This window comes from Tauraco erythrolophus, chromosome 3, assembly GCF_009769465.1.
Source record: "Tauraco erythrolophus isolate bTauEry1 chromosome 3, bTauEry1.pri, whole genome shotgun sequence".
NCBI classification, from domain to species: domain Eukaryota; kingdom Metazoa; phylum Chordata; class Aves; order Musophagiformes; family Musophagidae; genus Tauraco; species Tauraco erythrolophus.
In genome coordinates this window covers 2,263,106-2,277,954 of record NC_141467.1, presented here as the reverse complement: position 1 = coordinate 2,277,954, position 14,849 = coordinate 2,263,106, and the positions used below count along the sequence as shown (strand labels likewise).

General features: G+C 40.6%; 1 protein-coding gene across 2 annotated transcripts in view; it reads right to left on the bottom strand.

The window, feature by feature from the left end:
* Positions 1-1,653: 1,653 nt before the first annotated feature.
* ZCCHC2 (zinc finger CCHC-type containing 2) overlaps positions 1,654-14,849 on the bottom strand; it is a 44,505-nt gene continuing 31,309 nt past the window's right edge. For both annotated transcript variants that reach the window (XM_086608411.1, XM_086608410.1), the window contains exons 9-14: positions 12,129-12,267; positions 10,545-10,609; positions 9,547-9,641; positions 6,892-7,020; positions 4,696-6,204; positions 1,654-3,657 (exon numbers count right to left, since the gene is read on the bottom strand). In XM_086608411.1, coding sequence (XP_086464537.1) covers positions 3,590-3,657; positions 4,696-6,204; positions 6,892-7,020; positions 9,547-9,641; positions 10,545-10,609; positions 12,129-12,267 — 2,005 coding nt within the window. In that variant the 3' untranslated portion in view covers positions 1,654-3,589. The remainder of the gene's footprint in view (positions 3,658-4,695; positions 6,205-6,891; positions 7,021-9,546; positions 9,642-10,544; positions 10,610-12,128; positions 12,268-14,849) is intronic.

Genomic DNA, 14,849 nt, shown 5'->3' with positions numbered 1-14,849 from the left:
GTTCTCTCTTAGTGCACCTTTCTCCACCTTTTATTTTCCAGCTACCCTGGCACAGCACACATGCCCTCTGTTCCTTCACTTCTGCAGTAGCATCGGCTAAATCAAGATCTAGGCATTAGGCCATCACTGCCATCCTAAGGTTGCCCAGCTGGGAAAACAAGGCCATCTGTTCACTCAGAAGCAAGCAGCGTGGCATCATCGTGCTCCCTTACACCCTCATCTTTCCAATTCTGTCCATGCCCACCTCATCGTTCGTTTTTCTTCCAGCTTTAGCAACCAAACGGCTTGCACAAACAGCAGGTTTCCATCCGCAGCAGCAGGCAGTGCAAACCAGGAGCAGCGTGGTGCTTGGGAGTCCCTCCTGGACAACCCTGATAGCTGCTCGGGCCAGCCAGCTGGTGGCGTTTTCCTATTTATCTTTAAGGCATTTGGCTGTTTCCAAGCCACTGGGTGGGAGAGAGAATCTCTCTCTGGAGCTGCAGTAGCTGGACCCTATCGCCTAGGCAGTGTTGGTGTAGCTGAAGAGGACAGCTAGGGAAGGAGCACTGTCAGGTCTGCAGCAAAACAAGCATCAGAAGAACGAGGCGTTTTATACGGTTTGCTCTGCCAGAGGGTAGGAATTTTAAAATTTTGGAATGGATAGGTCCAACCAGTCAGGGTTGCTTGCAGCATGAAGGTGAACGAGAGTATCAACGACTCAGGTGGCACAGTGAGCAGCAGATTGCATTTTTGGGGTAACACTAATTCACAAATTCCGTGGACAGGTGTATGCGCTTCCTTTTGTCCAGGAGGACAGGAATTAAGGAATTTGCAGGAATTAAAGCTGTACGGTGATGTCTGCAGGACACCATGGTTTCAGTAACCCCCATTATTACAGCAGTTGCCTGATGAGAAGAGGTTCACTGCCAACTTTTCCCATCACATTAGCTGGTTTCTCAGGAACCAGGTTGTTCTGGGGAGCAAGCTGGGAAAAGGAGCTAAGACAGTCTGCGGTCCCCAGCCCTGCAGGCACGCTGCTGCTGGGCAGCAGGAACCAGAAGCACTGTCTGTACAGAAAAATGAGGTGGAAGAGTAAAAAATTCCCTTCTCTTTCTCAGCACTACCTGAGCACGTTCAAGTACGAAATTCGTATCAGACCCTTCAGCTGTAAACTGCAAATTTCTAAGCTTCTTCTCTACTCCCAGCAGCTCCTCCTGTCTTTCCATCTATTTCAGCAGATGGAAGAAAAGATCTCACTTTCCAGTTGCAACATTATTTGCACTGCAGTTAAAAAAAAAAGGCGTGTTTAAACTGGTTTTTAGCCCAAATCCACGAGCCATCAGAACATAACACAGGCTTAACCGTTCCGAAAGAACTTGAGTCAGCGTCCTGGGTCCATCACACAAGGTCATCTTCTTTCTCCCAAGCGATCTATCTGAAAGAAGTTTAAACCCAGAGACAACATCCTGACTTCAGACACAAGACCGACCTTACGTCAAATACACTCGGCTTTGCCTGAAAAGTGACAGATTCCAACCAAAATGGCAGCTCACCAAAACCTTCTGCGACCTCACCCCTACACCCACGGGCAAAGCATCACATCATGTCGTTGAGTGACAAAGGACAGTACTTGCACACAGATACTTTTTTTTTCTTTTTTTTTATTGCTGTTAATTCAAGGAAAAAGGTTGCATAAAATCCAATCTCTTCTAGAAATATAAGTGACCTTTCCAGTACATTTCAAATATCAAAGTATATGGTAAACATACAAATAAAGAGAAGGTAACATACCTCCTATTTACAGTACAGTATTTTAAATCATAAAATAAGTTCCATAAAGTACAACTGGCAGGTAATTCACAATACAAGTCCATTGGTGGTTTAACACCCTCACTTCAACTCAAACGCAGTTCATTCATTTCAAGTGGTCCAAAAATACCCAGATCAAATAAAAATTTTAATCAAAATAATTTTCATTTACTACTTAAACTTTTTTTTTGTTTTGTTTTGTTAAATTAAAGCTTTCATCTACCTCCCTCCCCATTCCCCCCCTCCAAGAAAAAAGTTTCAAAATGTACACTGGTGCTATAAATATAAATGCTACCTATGAAGAAATGTAGTAATCAAGCTTTTTTTTTTTTTCTTCAAGTTTTTCGTTTGTTTAGCAATTTATTAGACGGCTGAACCAAAGACTGATTTTTTTTTTTTACTTCATCCCTCTACCGGCCACCAGGTCTGATTTTAAGAAAACACATTTCTGCCATGAACTGTGAGGAATGCCAAACCCTATGGATATACAGTGGTAGTTGTTCGTCGGTGTTGAATGCAGCAGTCAAAAAATACACTCATCTTCCAGATAACCTCAGTGCACTTTAGGAAATCAAATATTACCTGGAAGCAATTTAGTACATATATTGGCTTTTAAAAATAAAATAAAAAATACAGCAGCATTAAACTTACTTACTCATGATACTGACATGATTAATACCATCTGAACACTCATTTCAGTCTTTCACATTATACCGTAATTACGCAGAGTGGTAAATTGTTATAAAATAGTGACTTTGCTATTTGGTAGACAGGTTCTAGTACTAATACCTGACTATTTTGTAGAAAAACCATAGCTTTTGTTCAGTTTGAAAGAAAACATTTACATTCTAAGTACAATGCAACACTGTAATAGTTTAGGAAAAAAAAAGATTCAATCAAGTCATGTTCATTCTGTGTTGACGCGATGTAGAACAGCTTTAAAAAAGGAAAAAATGCTGTCGACTTTCATTACAAATGCAAACACACTGAGTACAACATTCATACCATTGTTTTCACCTTTGTTGCTGAACATACAGGCTAAAAAGCTACAATGGAAGAAAAAATCTGTCAATTTAAGCTCGTTCATTGTTCTAAATCTGTTCCAGTCCACACAGTTTCAGCCCCTTCCTGCTCTGCGTATTTTCATTTACGTGGGACTCTCAAGAGCTGTGTGTACATGTTGTTATCAGATCGAGGACACGTACGGTGTCGTGTGCTCCTCTGGACTCTCCTAACAGGACGTTTGAACATCTCCCCTCAATTCATGAGCATTAATTTAGAGGACGGGCAGGGTCTGTATGAACTGCTAAACACTCATGCAAGTCCAACGATTCCACGTGGACAAACAGGGAAAGAAAAACCAGCAGCATAAGGAGAACGGGGAGGGAGAGAGGGAAGAAGATTGTGGTGGGGAACGTGACCAAGTTTCTTCTTTCACCATATGGCTGCTCCACCAGTGATGTCAGAGGTCAGGACTTTATTTTTTTTTTAAAAAAAAAAATGCAGTAAACATTGCACATGTCTCAAGTCTTCAGTGCAAAAGCATGGTTCGAATGCTCTTTCTGATTGTTTGGCTGTGTGTCTGAATTACATGCATTACGCAAGCCTTTTGTAGAACCAGGAGGAGACCAGGGACTCAGCTTTCTTCTTTTTGTATGGAACAGAGGTGCAAAAGCAATGAAAAATTCCAAAAGAATATAGAACCGGGAATGTCCCAAAACACAAGACCACCCCCCCCCTCCCACACACACCTTCCCCCAGCTTCCCAAGCTTCAGTTTAAGTAGGCAATGTTTACTTGTTTCAGTCTGCAGAATCCAAGGTATCATTGGAAGGGGGAGGGGGAGGTGCGTATCTCAGTCTGTAAGTGCCTAAAACAGGAAAGAGAACTACTAAGTCACTGCTCACAAGTAAAATGGATTACAAAACCACTACAAGGTATCAAAATGGGCATGCTCTCCAAAAGGCACTATTATCCTCCAGTCCTTTTAAAGTAGGTCCTAAGATTTCATACTATTTTCTTTCATCTGCTTGCTAAAACTGTAAGTTTAAAAAAAAAAAAAGATATCGACCGTAGATACAGGACGTTGCCTTTACTGGAAAAATGCAAAGAAAAGAGGATCCCCATCAAGGTTTGTCTTTCCCATTCCAGTCCGACCAAACAAGTAAACTCAGACTGGACACAGGCCAGGAATCAAAAATAGTTTATGCTCTCTGCAAACACTGCGTTTTCCCCACTCATCTGGACGGAGAGAGAAACGGCGTGTAAGACTGAAGCCATTCCTTTGATTTTTAGTTCCAATTGGTTTCTGCTTTTTTACTGCAACTTGTGGGAAAAGTTAAAGCACGTTTCATTTATGTTCTGCAAGATGGGGCACAGAAGGATGGCTGATTGCGCAAAGGTTAAGTTTTAAGAAAGTTAAATTATCAAATGGCCAGCCTGATGTTTGTGTTTTTTTTTTAAACTTCTATCAAGTTTTAAGAATCCAAGATCGTTTCATAGACAGTAACTGATATCTTTCACTTTTTGCCAATGGATTCTTTCCAAAAAGACACTGAACGAGAACGGAAAAATTGAAACAACATGCAAGTCTCAACATAATGCCAAAAACAAACCAGTGAAAAAAGAATGACAATTTAGGACTGATAAGAGTTCGACTTCCCAGGTCCGAATCATACCCATTGCCAACTCCACGCCGTGAACCCCGTTCCCTTGCACTGTTCTACAGAATTTCCAGGCAGAGATAAGATACTTTGCAGTTTTAGAGCAGGTCACTAGTGCACAACCATTTACACAGAACATACACACGCACGCACGCCTTTCTGCAAGACCAGAAACAGCACATTCAGAAAGGTAAGGAGAAACTGCTAAACTCCAAAGCAAGTCCGCTGGGAGTTATCGTGATTACCTTGTTGACTGGCCTCCATGGATGACTGCTTACAGTCCTGCGCATAGTGTCCACTTACACCACAATTGTAACACGAAACGTTCCCGTTCTTCTTGGGTCCCGACCCATTTGTGTTGGCAACTACGTTAGGTGCTGGATATACAGGATAGAACCTCCCGAATCCTGCCATCTGCTGCATACCATAGTTGGCTTGGCTCCCCATCACTGGGTCATGCATAAGCCCGTTTGCATACGGAGACTGAGGCAGGAAGAAGGGAAGTTGTGTTCCATTGCTTTGATGTGCTTGATTGAGGTAGCTGCCATTGCAAAGTGATGGCAGAGTGAAGAAGGATGGGACTCTGTAGACTTGTCCATGAAGTGGGTTATGATAAAAATAGCTATTAATCTGAAGGCTTCCATTGGTCCCACAGCTACACCTACGTCCGCAAGAACCGCAAGGACCAGATCCCAACTGCTGCGGAGGCAACATTGTCCCGTTAGTGGTGTTATTTCCAACGGCGTTGATGTAGGACGTGCTGTCGCTCTGCGCAGTGCTGTGTGTCAGAGCGGGGCTCGGGCTGGGGGCAGGGCCTGGCGTGTGGGTAGGGATTGCGGGGGGAACGGTGGACTGGACCTGACCGACACCTAAACCGGCCGACTGAGGTGGTGAGGAAGTTGCTACAGAGTTCAGCACGTTTGTGTTCTGGTTGGGCAACACACTGGTGGCGTGAGGACTGCCTGGCAAAGCGTATGAAGCTGGTGGAGGTGGCGCTGCTGCTGTGGAGAGACCAGCTGCTGGAAGAACTACCTTTAGATTGGTAGGCTGAGGGATTGCTCCTGCGGTTCCCTCAATGTGAGGCACCATTTGATTCAGTCCTACCACCTGGGATGCAGGTTTTGTGATGGGATCTGTAGTAGGAACTGGAGATCCTGGGAAACTACCTGGACTGTGGACTGGGATAAAGGCAGTATTTGGTGATCCAATACTTAAGTTTCCTGTCGGCTGCTGCGGTCCATTAACTGTGCAACTTTCCGATGATCCCTGGGGAGAGGGCATTTTCAATCTATGTATTGCCAAATGCAAAGCAGGGCTACCAGGCTGGACAGAATGTGGGAGGAAAGTGGATGGGACTGGCAGAGGGGAAGCCATCAGCTCAAGGCGTTTCTCGGGTTCACCAGAGGTCCCTGGGCCCATTCCACCAGGAGGTGAATTCGCAGACTCTCTCGCTGGCGAGACAGCAACAGGCGTGGTAACGAGCATTCCCATCGTTTTGCCATCTGCGGATATGGGAGGCGGGACAACTGCTTCAGGCTTTTGGGCAGCGCTGTGCATCACACAGTGTAAGGCAGGCATGAAGGAAATGTGTTGAAACTTCGCATTCAAAGGCTCTTCTGAAAGGCTTCCGTTTTCACTATTCACTGAAGAGATCTGAGCAGATGACTTGTTCAGATTTGATGAACTGACAGCACTGTAGCCTGTAAACCTGGTTGTGTTTTGATTCCCAGAGTCCTCGGAATTGCTGTCTGTATCTGTGGAGACCAAAGCATTTGTCAGTCAGAAGAATAAACCTGAAAGATAGGGTCGTGCCCTGGACTCATTTACCCAAATAAAGCCTCTTAAGTTTGATGAGACGAATGATAGTTGTCTTCCCGAATCGTAACAACTTTGAGATTATTCTCGTTCATCCAAATCAAGCTACGCCGATGCCCACACTTGCCTGTATCAAACTGCCCAACTAGCTACTGTCTCTTTGGCTTGTGTCTATCTGCAAACGCAAAGAGCAGGACACAGATGGAATCAGGGATGTGCATCTACGCAGAAAGACATTAACACAGCTTCCTCAAATCTGGAAGGTGGCAAATTAAACTGCCAATACAAGAAGGACCTCTCAGACAAGCCACACTTCTTTCAATATAAAACCAGTCCCTTTCATGCCCAAGTTTTTTCCATTGCTGTACTGCTGAAATTTCTCAAGAGAGCTACGCCACTGAGGTCAGACAATGACTACATGTCTGTAGCAATCTAATACTCAACCGTATTTAAACAGTCCTGCTGTCTGCTAGAAGCCTTCGAACCATCCAGTCACAAAACCCACAAAGCAAAATGTGTCCTGTGGCTAGTTCAGAAATAAAACCAGATAATAAAACTGAGTAACTAATTAAAATTAATACAGTCTAGGAATAAAGATGTTCATGCACACTTTCCATAAATACAACCTCTGTCTTTTTCTTCTTCACTATCAAAGCTTTCCCTCCCATCATGTCGTGGACTAGAAGGAGAACTGTAACTTTCAGATGATGTTTCTCCACATGTATCATGACCAGATCCAGCGTCCAAATTCAGATCTAGAAACAAAAATTGGCATTTTTATTTTTAATCTCAGTATATGAAAGTGGGGTTATTTTGGTTTGCTCACACCCCAAGCTAATTCAGATTTTTGTTTGTTCCTACTTAATTGCATCTGTCCCCTGTATTCCCAACATTCCCACTCCCAGCATTCAGGACTGGTCTCCTCCCAAAACCTGTCATGACTGAATCCTTGGTGTTAAAGGCGGTGACACTGAAAATACATATTTATGGAGAACAGTGAAAATGATCATCCTTAATAAATTTTATGATGCTTATACCAAATTGTGCTACAATAATAATTCCTTCTGAATGGTAGTGATCAAACGTTTCCATTCAAACAGGTGCAACACCCCTGGGTCATACCAGCAAGGGCAGAAAGCTAACTCAGCGGGCAACATCAAAATAATGCACCTTCTTACAATTAACTCCTTCAGAGCAGAGGCTTTAAGCAAACTGTACCAACAAAACCTGTTTAAAGAAAAAGAGGTGAACCAAAAAAAGTTTTCCAAACTCTGGATGAGATCACGGGAAACTGATTTGCTGAAAATCAGCTGTCAGGGTGGGCTCAGAGACTATTAGTGAGTTCAAGTAGGCAGCCAGTACGCTCCCAGCTTTCAAGTTCAGCCTCAAGGGCAAAAGAGCAGGACAGATGCCAGACACCAGCTTCAAGGAAACACCACCCCCCAACACCTTGGCTGGCAAAGCTCCAGGACAAAAATTAGAACACTATTCTTTATTTTATTAATCCTAATAAATTATTATTTTATTAATTTGTTATCGTTATTGCAAGTTTAACAGGTTGGGACAAGTCATCAAAAAGCTGCCTTAATGTTTCAATTCTTGAAATCATTTCCCGGATTAAACCTGAAATCAGTCAAATTATTTCAACAAGTGTTTTGAAGATCTAATAGAACCCTGGAGCAGCACTGTCAACCTCAGATCACCAAAAGCAAGAGTCTAAAGTGCTAGTCACAAATATCAAGTCTTTAAAGTTGCAACTAACTGATGACTCAGAAAAAAAAGGGAAGAAAAAATGGAAAAAAACCCATGATGCGGTTAAGAGTTACTGACTCAAAATAGAGCATTTCAAACCAAGCCCGGCTATACAAAGCTAGGCAGAGATTTAAATTTTTCCTTTAGATTATGTTTCCAGTAGGTTATCTCAAAAGACTTTTTGATGTTTTTACACAAGAGCACAGGTAGAAAGCTCATCTCTGAGCGGGATTTAATTGCTTCCAGCCTCTGCAGGTTGCAGTTTCTTCTTGGAGTGGCCTGAACGAGCCAGACAGGCAGTTTCACATCTGTAGGGTAGTGAGCAGACAGAACTCCCGGTGCAAAGTTAAATAGGGAATGCTTTGCCTTATGTCACACAAAGCTGCATCACCTCTTCAAGTTATTGTCAGCTCATAAAAGCTCGGTGCATTTGGCCTGACAAGAACAGTAATCCATCCGAAACGTATGCAGCAAAGCTGTCCTGTAGAGTATGTTTTCTGCTGCTACAGCCCTCAGCTGTAACTTTCTAAAATCGTCCTGGTTTTCCTAATCTTGTCAACTGTGAATCCTTAAGGTTTTAGTCAAATACTGTTTGTAGAAGGCAACAAAAACTGCCCATAAACCACATAACTCAGAATGGAATCCACCTGGAACTCTCAATGGTAAGAAGAAAGAATGAAAGTTTAATCAAGACTTCACCCCAAGTGGAAGCAAGAGCAAGCCAAGGCACTTTGTAAGAGTCCTTTCAACGCTTACACCAATTAGGTGGTGTAGAAAAAACTTCTTGTCAACTCTCTGTCATGACAGCTAAGTATAAGAGAGGTGAGGCTGCAGCTGATTTTGGGAGATCAGCAAACATCGAGATGGCAAAGTCAGTGGGTAACACAGCCCTTCAGAAATTTGTAATAAAGCTTGGAGACTCCATTTACTAAAGGAACACAAATATAATTTTGTCTTATAACTGACTGACGTACACAATCCTTGGTCTAGACACCAGATTTTGTTGGATTACCCAAACTTGAAAACCCTGTTAGGGTAGGGTACACAGTTTTGTGTTGTAGCTCAGTAGTCACTTGGTTTATAAAATACAGTTCAATGGTTCACACCAAAGGGTTTTCACCCAGGTTCCTCCTGGGCCGTTCCACAACAGCTCAAGAAACTACTGAGCTGCAAAGAGAATGCTAATGATGAGATGCTGGACCTCCACGCGCTCAGACTGCTAAATTTCATATAGAAGTAGCCCAACATTAACCGTTTCTGCAACTACTACTTCACATAAGGCAACTTCTGGAGACTTTACTAGGATTTTTCCAGTTATGCATGAAAAGAGACATACCCTAAGCAATTGCACACAGAAGACTGAGTCTAACACGTTCTGCACAGCAAGTCAAAGCATAGACTAGATATGACATGCTGACTTGAGACAGATTTCAGACTCGTAATTTCCCCTTTACTGCAGAAAAAAAGGAATAAATCAGCAAACCTGGAAATTCCGTTTCTTACAAACAGCTTGGGGAAAAACATCTTACCTTTTGCTGTCCCTGGACGAATGTGCTGTGAGGCTGCAACTCTAACTCCGTTAGTCCTGGTATTCAACCGGCAGTCAGTTTTCTTCGCTTTCTCCCTGTGTAAATAATTATCATGTTGTTTTTCTTTGTTTGTTTTGTGGTTTTTTAACAAATGCATGGTCACAAATAACCAACCATGAATGAACATTGTAAACAAAGGCAGTGACTCCAGGCCAGAAATGTATAATTAACAGATATAACAACAAATGTAGATAATAAACAAATCAGTAAAGCCTGTTAGTGCAATATACCAGGAACTAAGCTGCAAGCAATGCTACTAAACACTACGAATAAAATCTAAAAAAGAAAAAACACAGAAAAAGAAAAGGTGCAGCTGATTCTGCAGTCACCTTTGAAAGCTGATGTCTGTAACGCAGATGTACATCAGACTAGTATAAAAGCATCTGGCTACAGAGTAATAAAATGACAGCAAGTCAACTTGCAAGTAGGCAGAGTATTAGGTAAGGGTGGAAATGTTTTCACTCCCTCGCAGTGCAGGATTGTGTGGCACACAGAAAGCTCTGAAGCCCCCTGATGTGCAAATTATCTTCAATAAAACATCTCAGCAAGTTACCATACACCGCGCAATGTTGAAGGTTGCTGTCAATCCTTATTTGATTTTCAGTGTTTTCTGGACAGCTTTACACTTTTTCATTTTCAAATAAATATAAAGAAAAAAAGACAATTCAGTATGAGTTAAGAACATACTCCTGCTCCTTCATCTTTTTGCTAAGTGGCAGCTGAAATTTTAAGAAACGAATACATACAATTACATTCTATTTTTCAAGGTACTTCTTTTCAGAAGATAAAATAAGTATTTTTATGTAGATTGGCTGCACACCATGCCAGCTCTTGTTCCACAACAGCAGAACAAAGCATTTAATTGACTGTAGACTCTGTTTATCAGTGTGAACGCATTACACTTTGTTTCAGGATTACTGGTTACGTTGGAAACCTACTTTTCCAGCTGTGGCTTTCCTTTCTTCTTGCTTACTGTAGACAGACTTCGTTTTTCCATTGTATGCTAGATGGAAAATACAAAGTTGCCAGTCAAACAACAGAAATTTTATCACAAAAAACAAAAAAAAACCCTTCTAGACTGACAAGTCCATGAGTCCAAGACTACTGTGGTCACAGGTCCCCTAACCACACAGACAACTACTTGTTTGGTGCATTCAGGCCTCTGGAATAACACACCTTGTCTTGTGTTTATGCCATTATCAGCAAAACACCCAGCAAACTACTACCTGCAAATATTCCAAAGATATCAATCAGATTATTGTTTGCATGCTGTCTTTCCTTTGGAGGATAAAAAGGAAAGTGTTTCATCATATACCGGCTAAAAAGGCTCATGACAAGGCTTAAGGGGCTACAGAATTTATTGATTTAAGTGGAATTATTTGATGGTTGAGGGGTGGGGAGTACATGTGGCAAATTATTTTTACGTGGTGACAAAGCAGGTACCCAGCCTTAAACTAGAGGTTGCTGCTGAACTAAACTCTAGAATAAAACCTAGAAGCACGTAAGAAAAAAATAGCTTCTGCATGATTCTTTAAGTATGCCATTACTAGCTGCTAGTAATATCTCGTATTTGGCAAAGGAGTAAAATTTATGAACACTCAGAAATAATCTCTGTCCAAATATGCTGTATTTGGACATCCTTTAAAGAGGAAGCAGCTTTTCCTCTGCTTTAGTATATTAATTTTTTTCTTGCCTCGAGCTTACAATATTTTAAGCTTTGATGCAATCTACCATTTCTTCTTTAGATTTAAATCTCAATTAATTACCCTGCTTTGTGCAACAAGGAAACTGTTTTTGTTTGGCTTGCTATTCCCCACATCGTAATCAATAGCCAAATTCTGCATGTAGGATAAGAGTAATATTAAGCAATTTGAACATGCAAAGTTTTTCAGGCGTAAGCAGTGAGCAACTTTCCTTCCCTAAATTTCAGCAGATTATTTTATTTATAAATAAATATTATTCTCAACTATACTAACACCAAAATTGACCATTGAAGAGGCACAAATCTCACAAAAAGTGTATATGCATCTAGCTATTAACTTTTTTCAACAAAGATTAATACTTAAGCTACTTAGATACTGCAGGTGAGATAGAAAAAAATATGTTTAATCTGTTCTCCCTACTGCAGCATTAATACGGTTTAGTCATTAATATAGCTGCTAGTATGCTCCTTGCAATAACATAGAAACTCCCCAGGTGTTCTGAAATTCTCTCTGATGACAATATATTAAAATAACAGGAAAGTGATTAGAAATGAACATTAGACTTTTCTGATTACTTACATCCTATTGGGAAATTTTATTTACAAATTCACAAACAAAACACGCAACTTTACGATCCAGCGGTGAGTAACGATGGAGGTCTTTCTACTCAAGGTAAGTCAGTAGCAACTTGAACTTCGGCACTTATTTGCACCGATTTAACCGAGCTCTCCATCTTTTAAAGCTAAATCTAACCATCTGTAGTGGACTTTCTTTTCAAGCGTCTCCAAAAGTTGCTTTGAAGAAAAACCAGCAACGCACCTGGTCAAGTAGGTTTGTACAGTGCTCTGGGTGCTGCTGGACAATACAGTTTTTTCTTCTCCAGTCCATTACCCCGTTTTGCTCAGAGTGCTGTATGTTAAGGCTATCCAGTGAAGAACATTTTGCACTGCTAGTGCTGCTGAAAGGAAAAAGCAAAAGTTATGTCAATGTGAACAAACCCGCAGGCTTTTCCTACCAACGTACACATTTTTGATTCGTGTTGGGAAACTGCGGTATTTTCCTTTCAGAAAACCCTAGAAAGTCTCAAAAGAGTTAAAAGATGTAAACTAGAGGACTTCTTGTGCTCTAAAGTTATGCTAATGATCTGAGCATAATTGGAGTACTTTTTTTTTTTTCCATTTGTCTACTATAATCTGACACAAAATTCAGAACAGAATTTGTAGAACACAGTACTTGAGAAAAGTTTCCATGGATATTTCTGCACACAAAGTCTTTTTGTTTGCTTTTTTCATGCCAGACGTGGGGAAATTTTCTGGATAGAAACGTATTCAGAATTTGTCTTCTTTCTTGTTAACAGCAAAGCTGGAATTAGTTCGTAATCTCTCTTTCAGAATTCATGATATATTTAAGTAAAGAAGTGCATGGCTACTTAGAGACCATAATGCTGCTGTGTGTGTTTGAATTTTAAAGTAGTCATCTTGTTTTGTATTTTTACCTCCAGGATTGCTCATTTTGTGTAGTGCTGGGAAACCGTGACTGCTAGTTTTGAGGAGTGCTGGAAAAGGGGAACTGCATTTGGCATTTATTCTGGATCTTGTAACGCCTTCCATGGAAGCTTCTCATAACCGTGGCTGGTCAGAAGCAATATTTAACTAGGTCTGAGAGCACTTGTCAACAAATGCTGCTGGAAAAACACCCATTCTGACACTCAGTAGGGCACATGGACCTGTAAACTTTTAGTCTATGGTCTAAAGCCATGCCTTACTACTGACTGGATGAAAAAAAAAATAAAAAAAGGGAGTTAACACTTCTAAATTCTTATGAAAATGCTGATAATTGAAAGTGCCTTTTAATTCAGAGCTCTTGGCAAGCTGCTTCATGAAGGTTACTGCAATACAAAATGTTACTCAGTTCCCAGGACGGCAGAAATCTCGCTCACTCGGAAGCATGAGATGTGCTGAAGTTCTAGTAGCTACTTACCGAATAGCTCTGGAAATAAGTGCTCCAACTACTTAAAAGATGAACAATAGAACACTAAAAAAAAATAGTTGAAAAAATGCTGAGAACCCAAGAAGGTCCCACCACACAGACATGAGCCCATGACTGCAGAGATATAAGCAAGGTCACTTTAGAACCTTCTGCTGAATGGAGTTAAGTGAATCCGCTGCCAAATTTGCAGTCATTTCATGTAAGCTGTGATATTACTAAATTTTTTATTATGGATGTCCGGTCTCATTCCTACCAATAAATTTTTGGACCTTTTCAAGAGTAAAGCTGCCATACTGAATAAAAACAAAAGGCAGACAGATGTTTTCCTGAAATCTATCAATGCTGTTTCAGATGAACTGCTCTTGACTCTAGACAGTTTTATACGTATTTAAAAGATAAAGTTTCATTCAGTGCCATTTCTTTAGAACCCATAGATAGAAGGCACAGATTTTAAGAAGAGACAGACATATAACGTGAACAAGAGAGGACTAACAGACCTCTAGCAGCCAAGCAGTAAAGACATTTTCCCCTTTTAAATAAACAGAAAATAATAGTTAGCAAAATAAATTTCCATCGCAGAAGTTTGTGGAAAGGTCTGTCTGTCTTTCCTATCTGAAAGACAGATCCTAAGCTACAGTCAGCTTGAGTATACTTTATTATACAATGAATAAGACAATTTTTTTATTAGTAACTATATGTTAGTAAGTTTGGATCCCGCTCTTACGACTTCATAGCAGGCTGTATATCCACTGGTATAATCAAGAGATTTTGTCAAGATGACATTCTCTTCAGGAAGAAATGTAAGTGGAGAGTAAGTAGGAGGGTTAAAAAACAAAACAGAAACAAACCACTGAGTTGTCCAATTGGTAATTTCACAAGAATACCATCTGTTGAAGACCCGTGAACCTTAACCAACACTGCTTTGTGCTATGTTTATATTCTAATTATTGTAGTTCCAGGTGATTTCCCCCTCTCCCTTGACATAACGATATTTTCCAGATAAACCAACACAGAACAAACCTGTAAACCCCAATAATTTTTTTATCCATTTTTTCCTCTTAATATAGTTGAAGTATTGCACAACTATGTGCAAACATATCCAAAGTTTGTGGACAAAGTACATTAATCAGTGAATTCACATTACATACTTCATGTACATGAAAGCATATATAAGCTACTTTAATATGGTTAAGAAGTGCTTCCACTTACAATGGACATAAACCAGCAAGGTGTACACATTTTTGCTACTAAGCAAGGGAAAGAACAAATTATCTTCTCCTGTAAGGTCATTTTGAAGCAACTGAAGAAAAGCTTAAAACCAACATCTCTGGAAATTTTCAGTATATGTATGGGGGGGTGTGCACACGGGAAAAATACATGCAATACAAATTTATATTACTCAGCTTATAAACACAAATCAAAACATCAACTCAAGTCATGAAGATTCACAAAATTTGTGAGAGTTCCAAACAATCTAGACCTACAGATTTAGAAACGGTATCTTTTGAAATATTTTTCTAATACAGATTAAGTCAATAACATCCTCCAAAT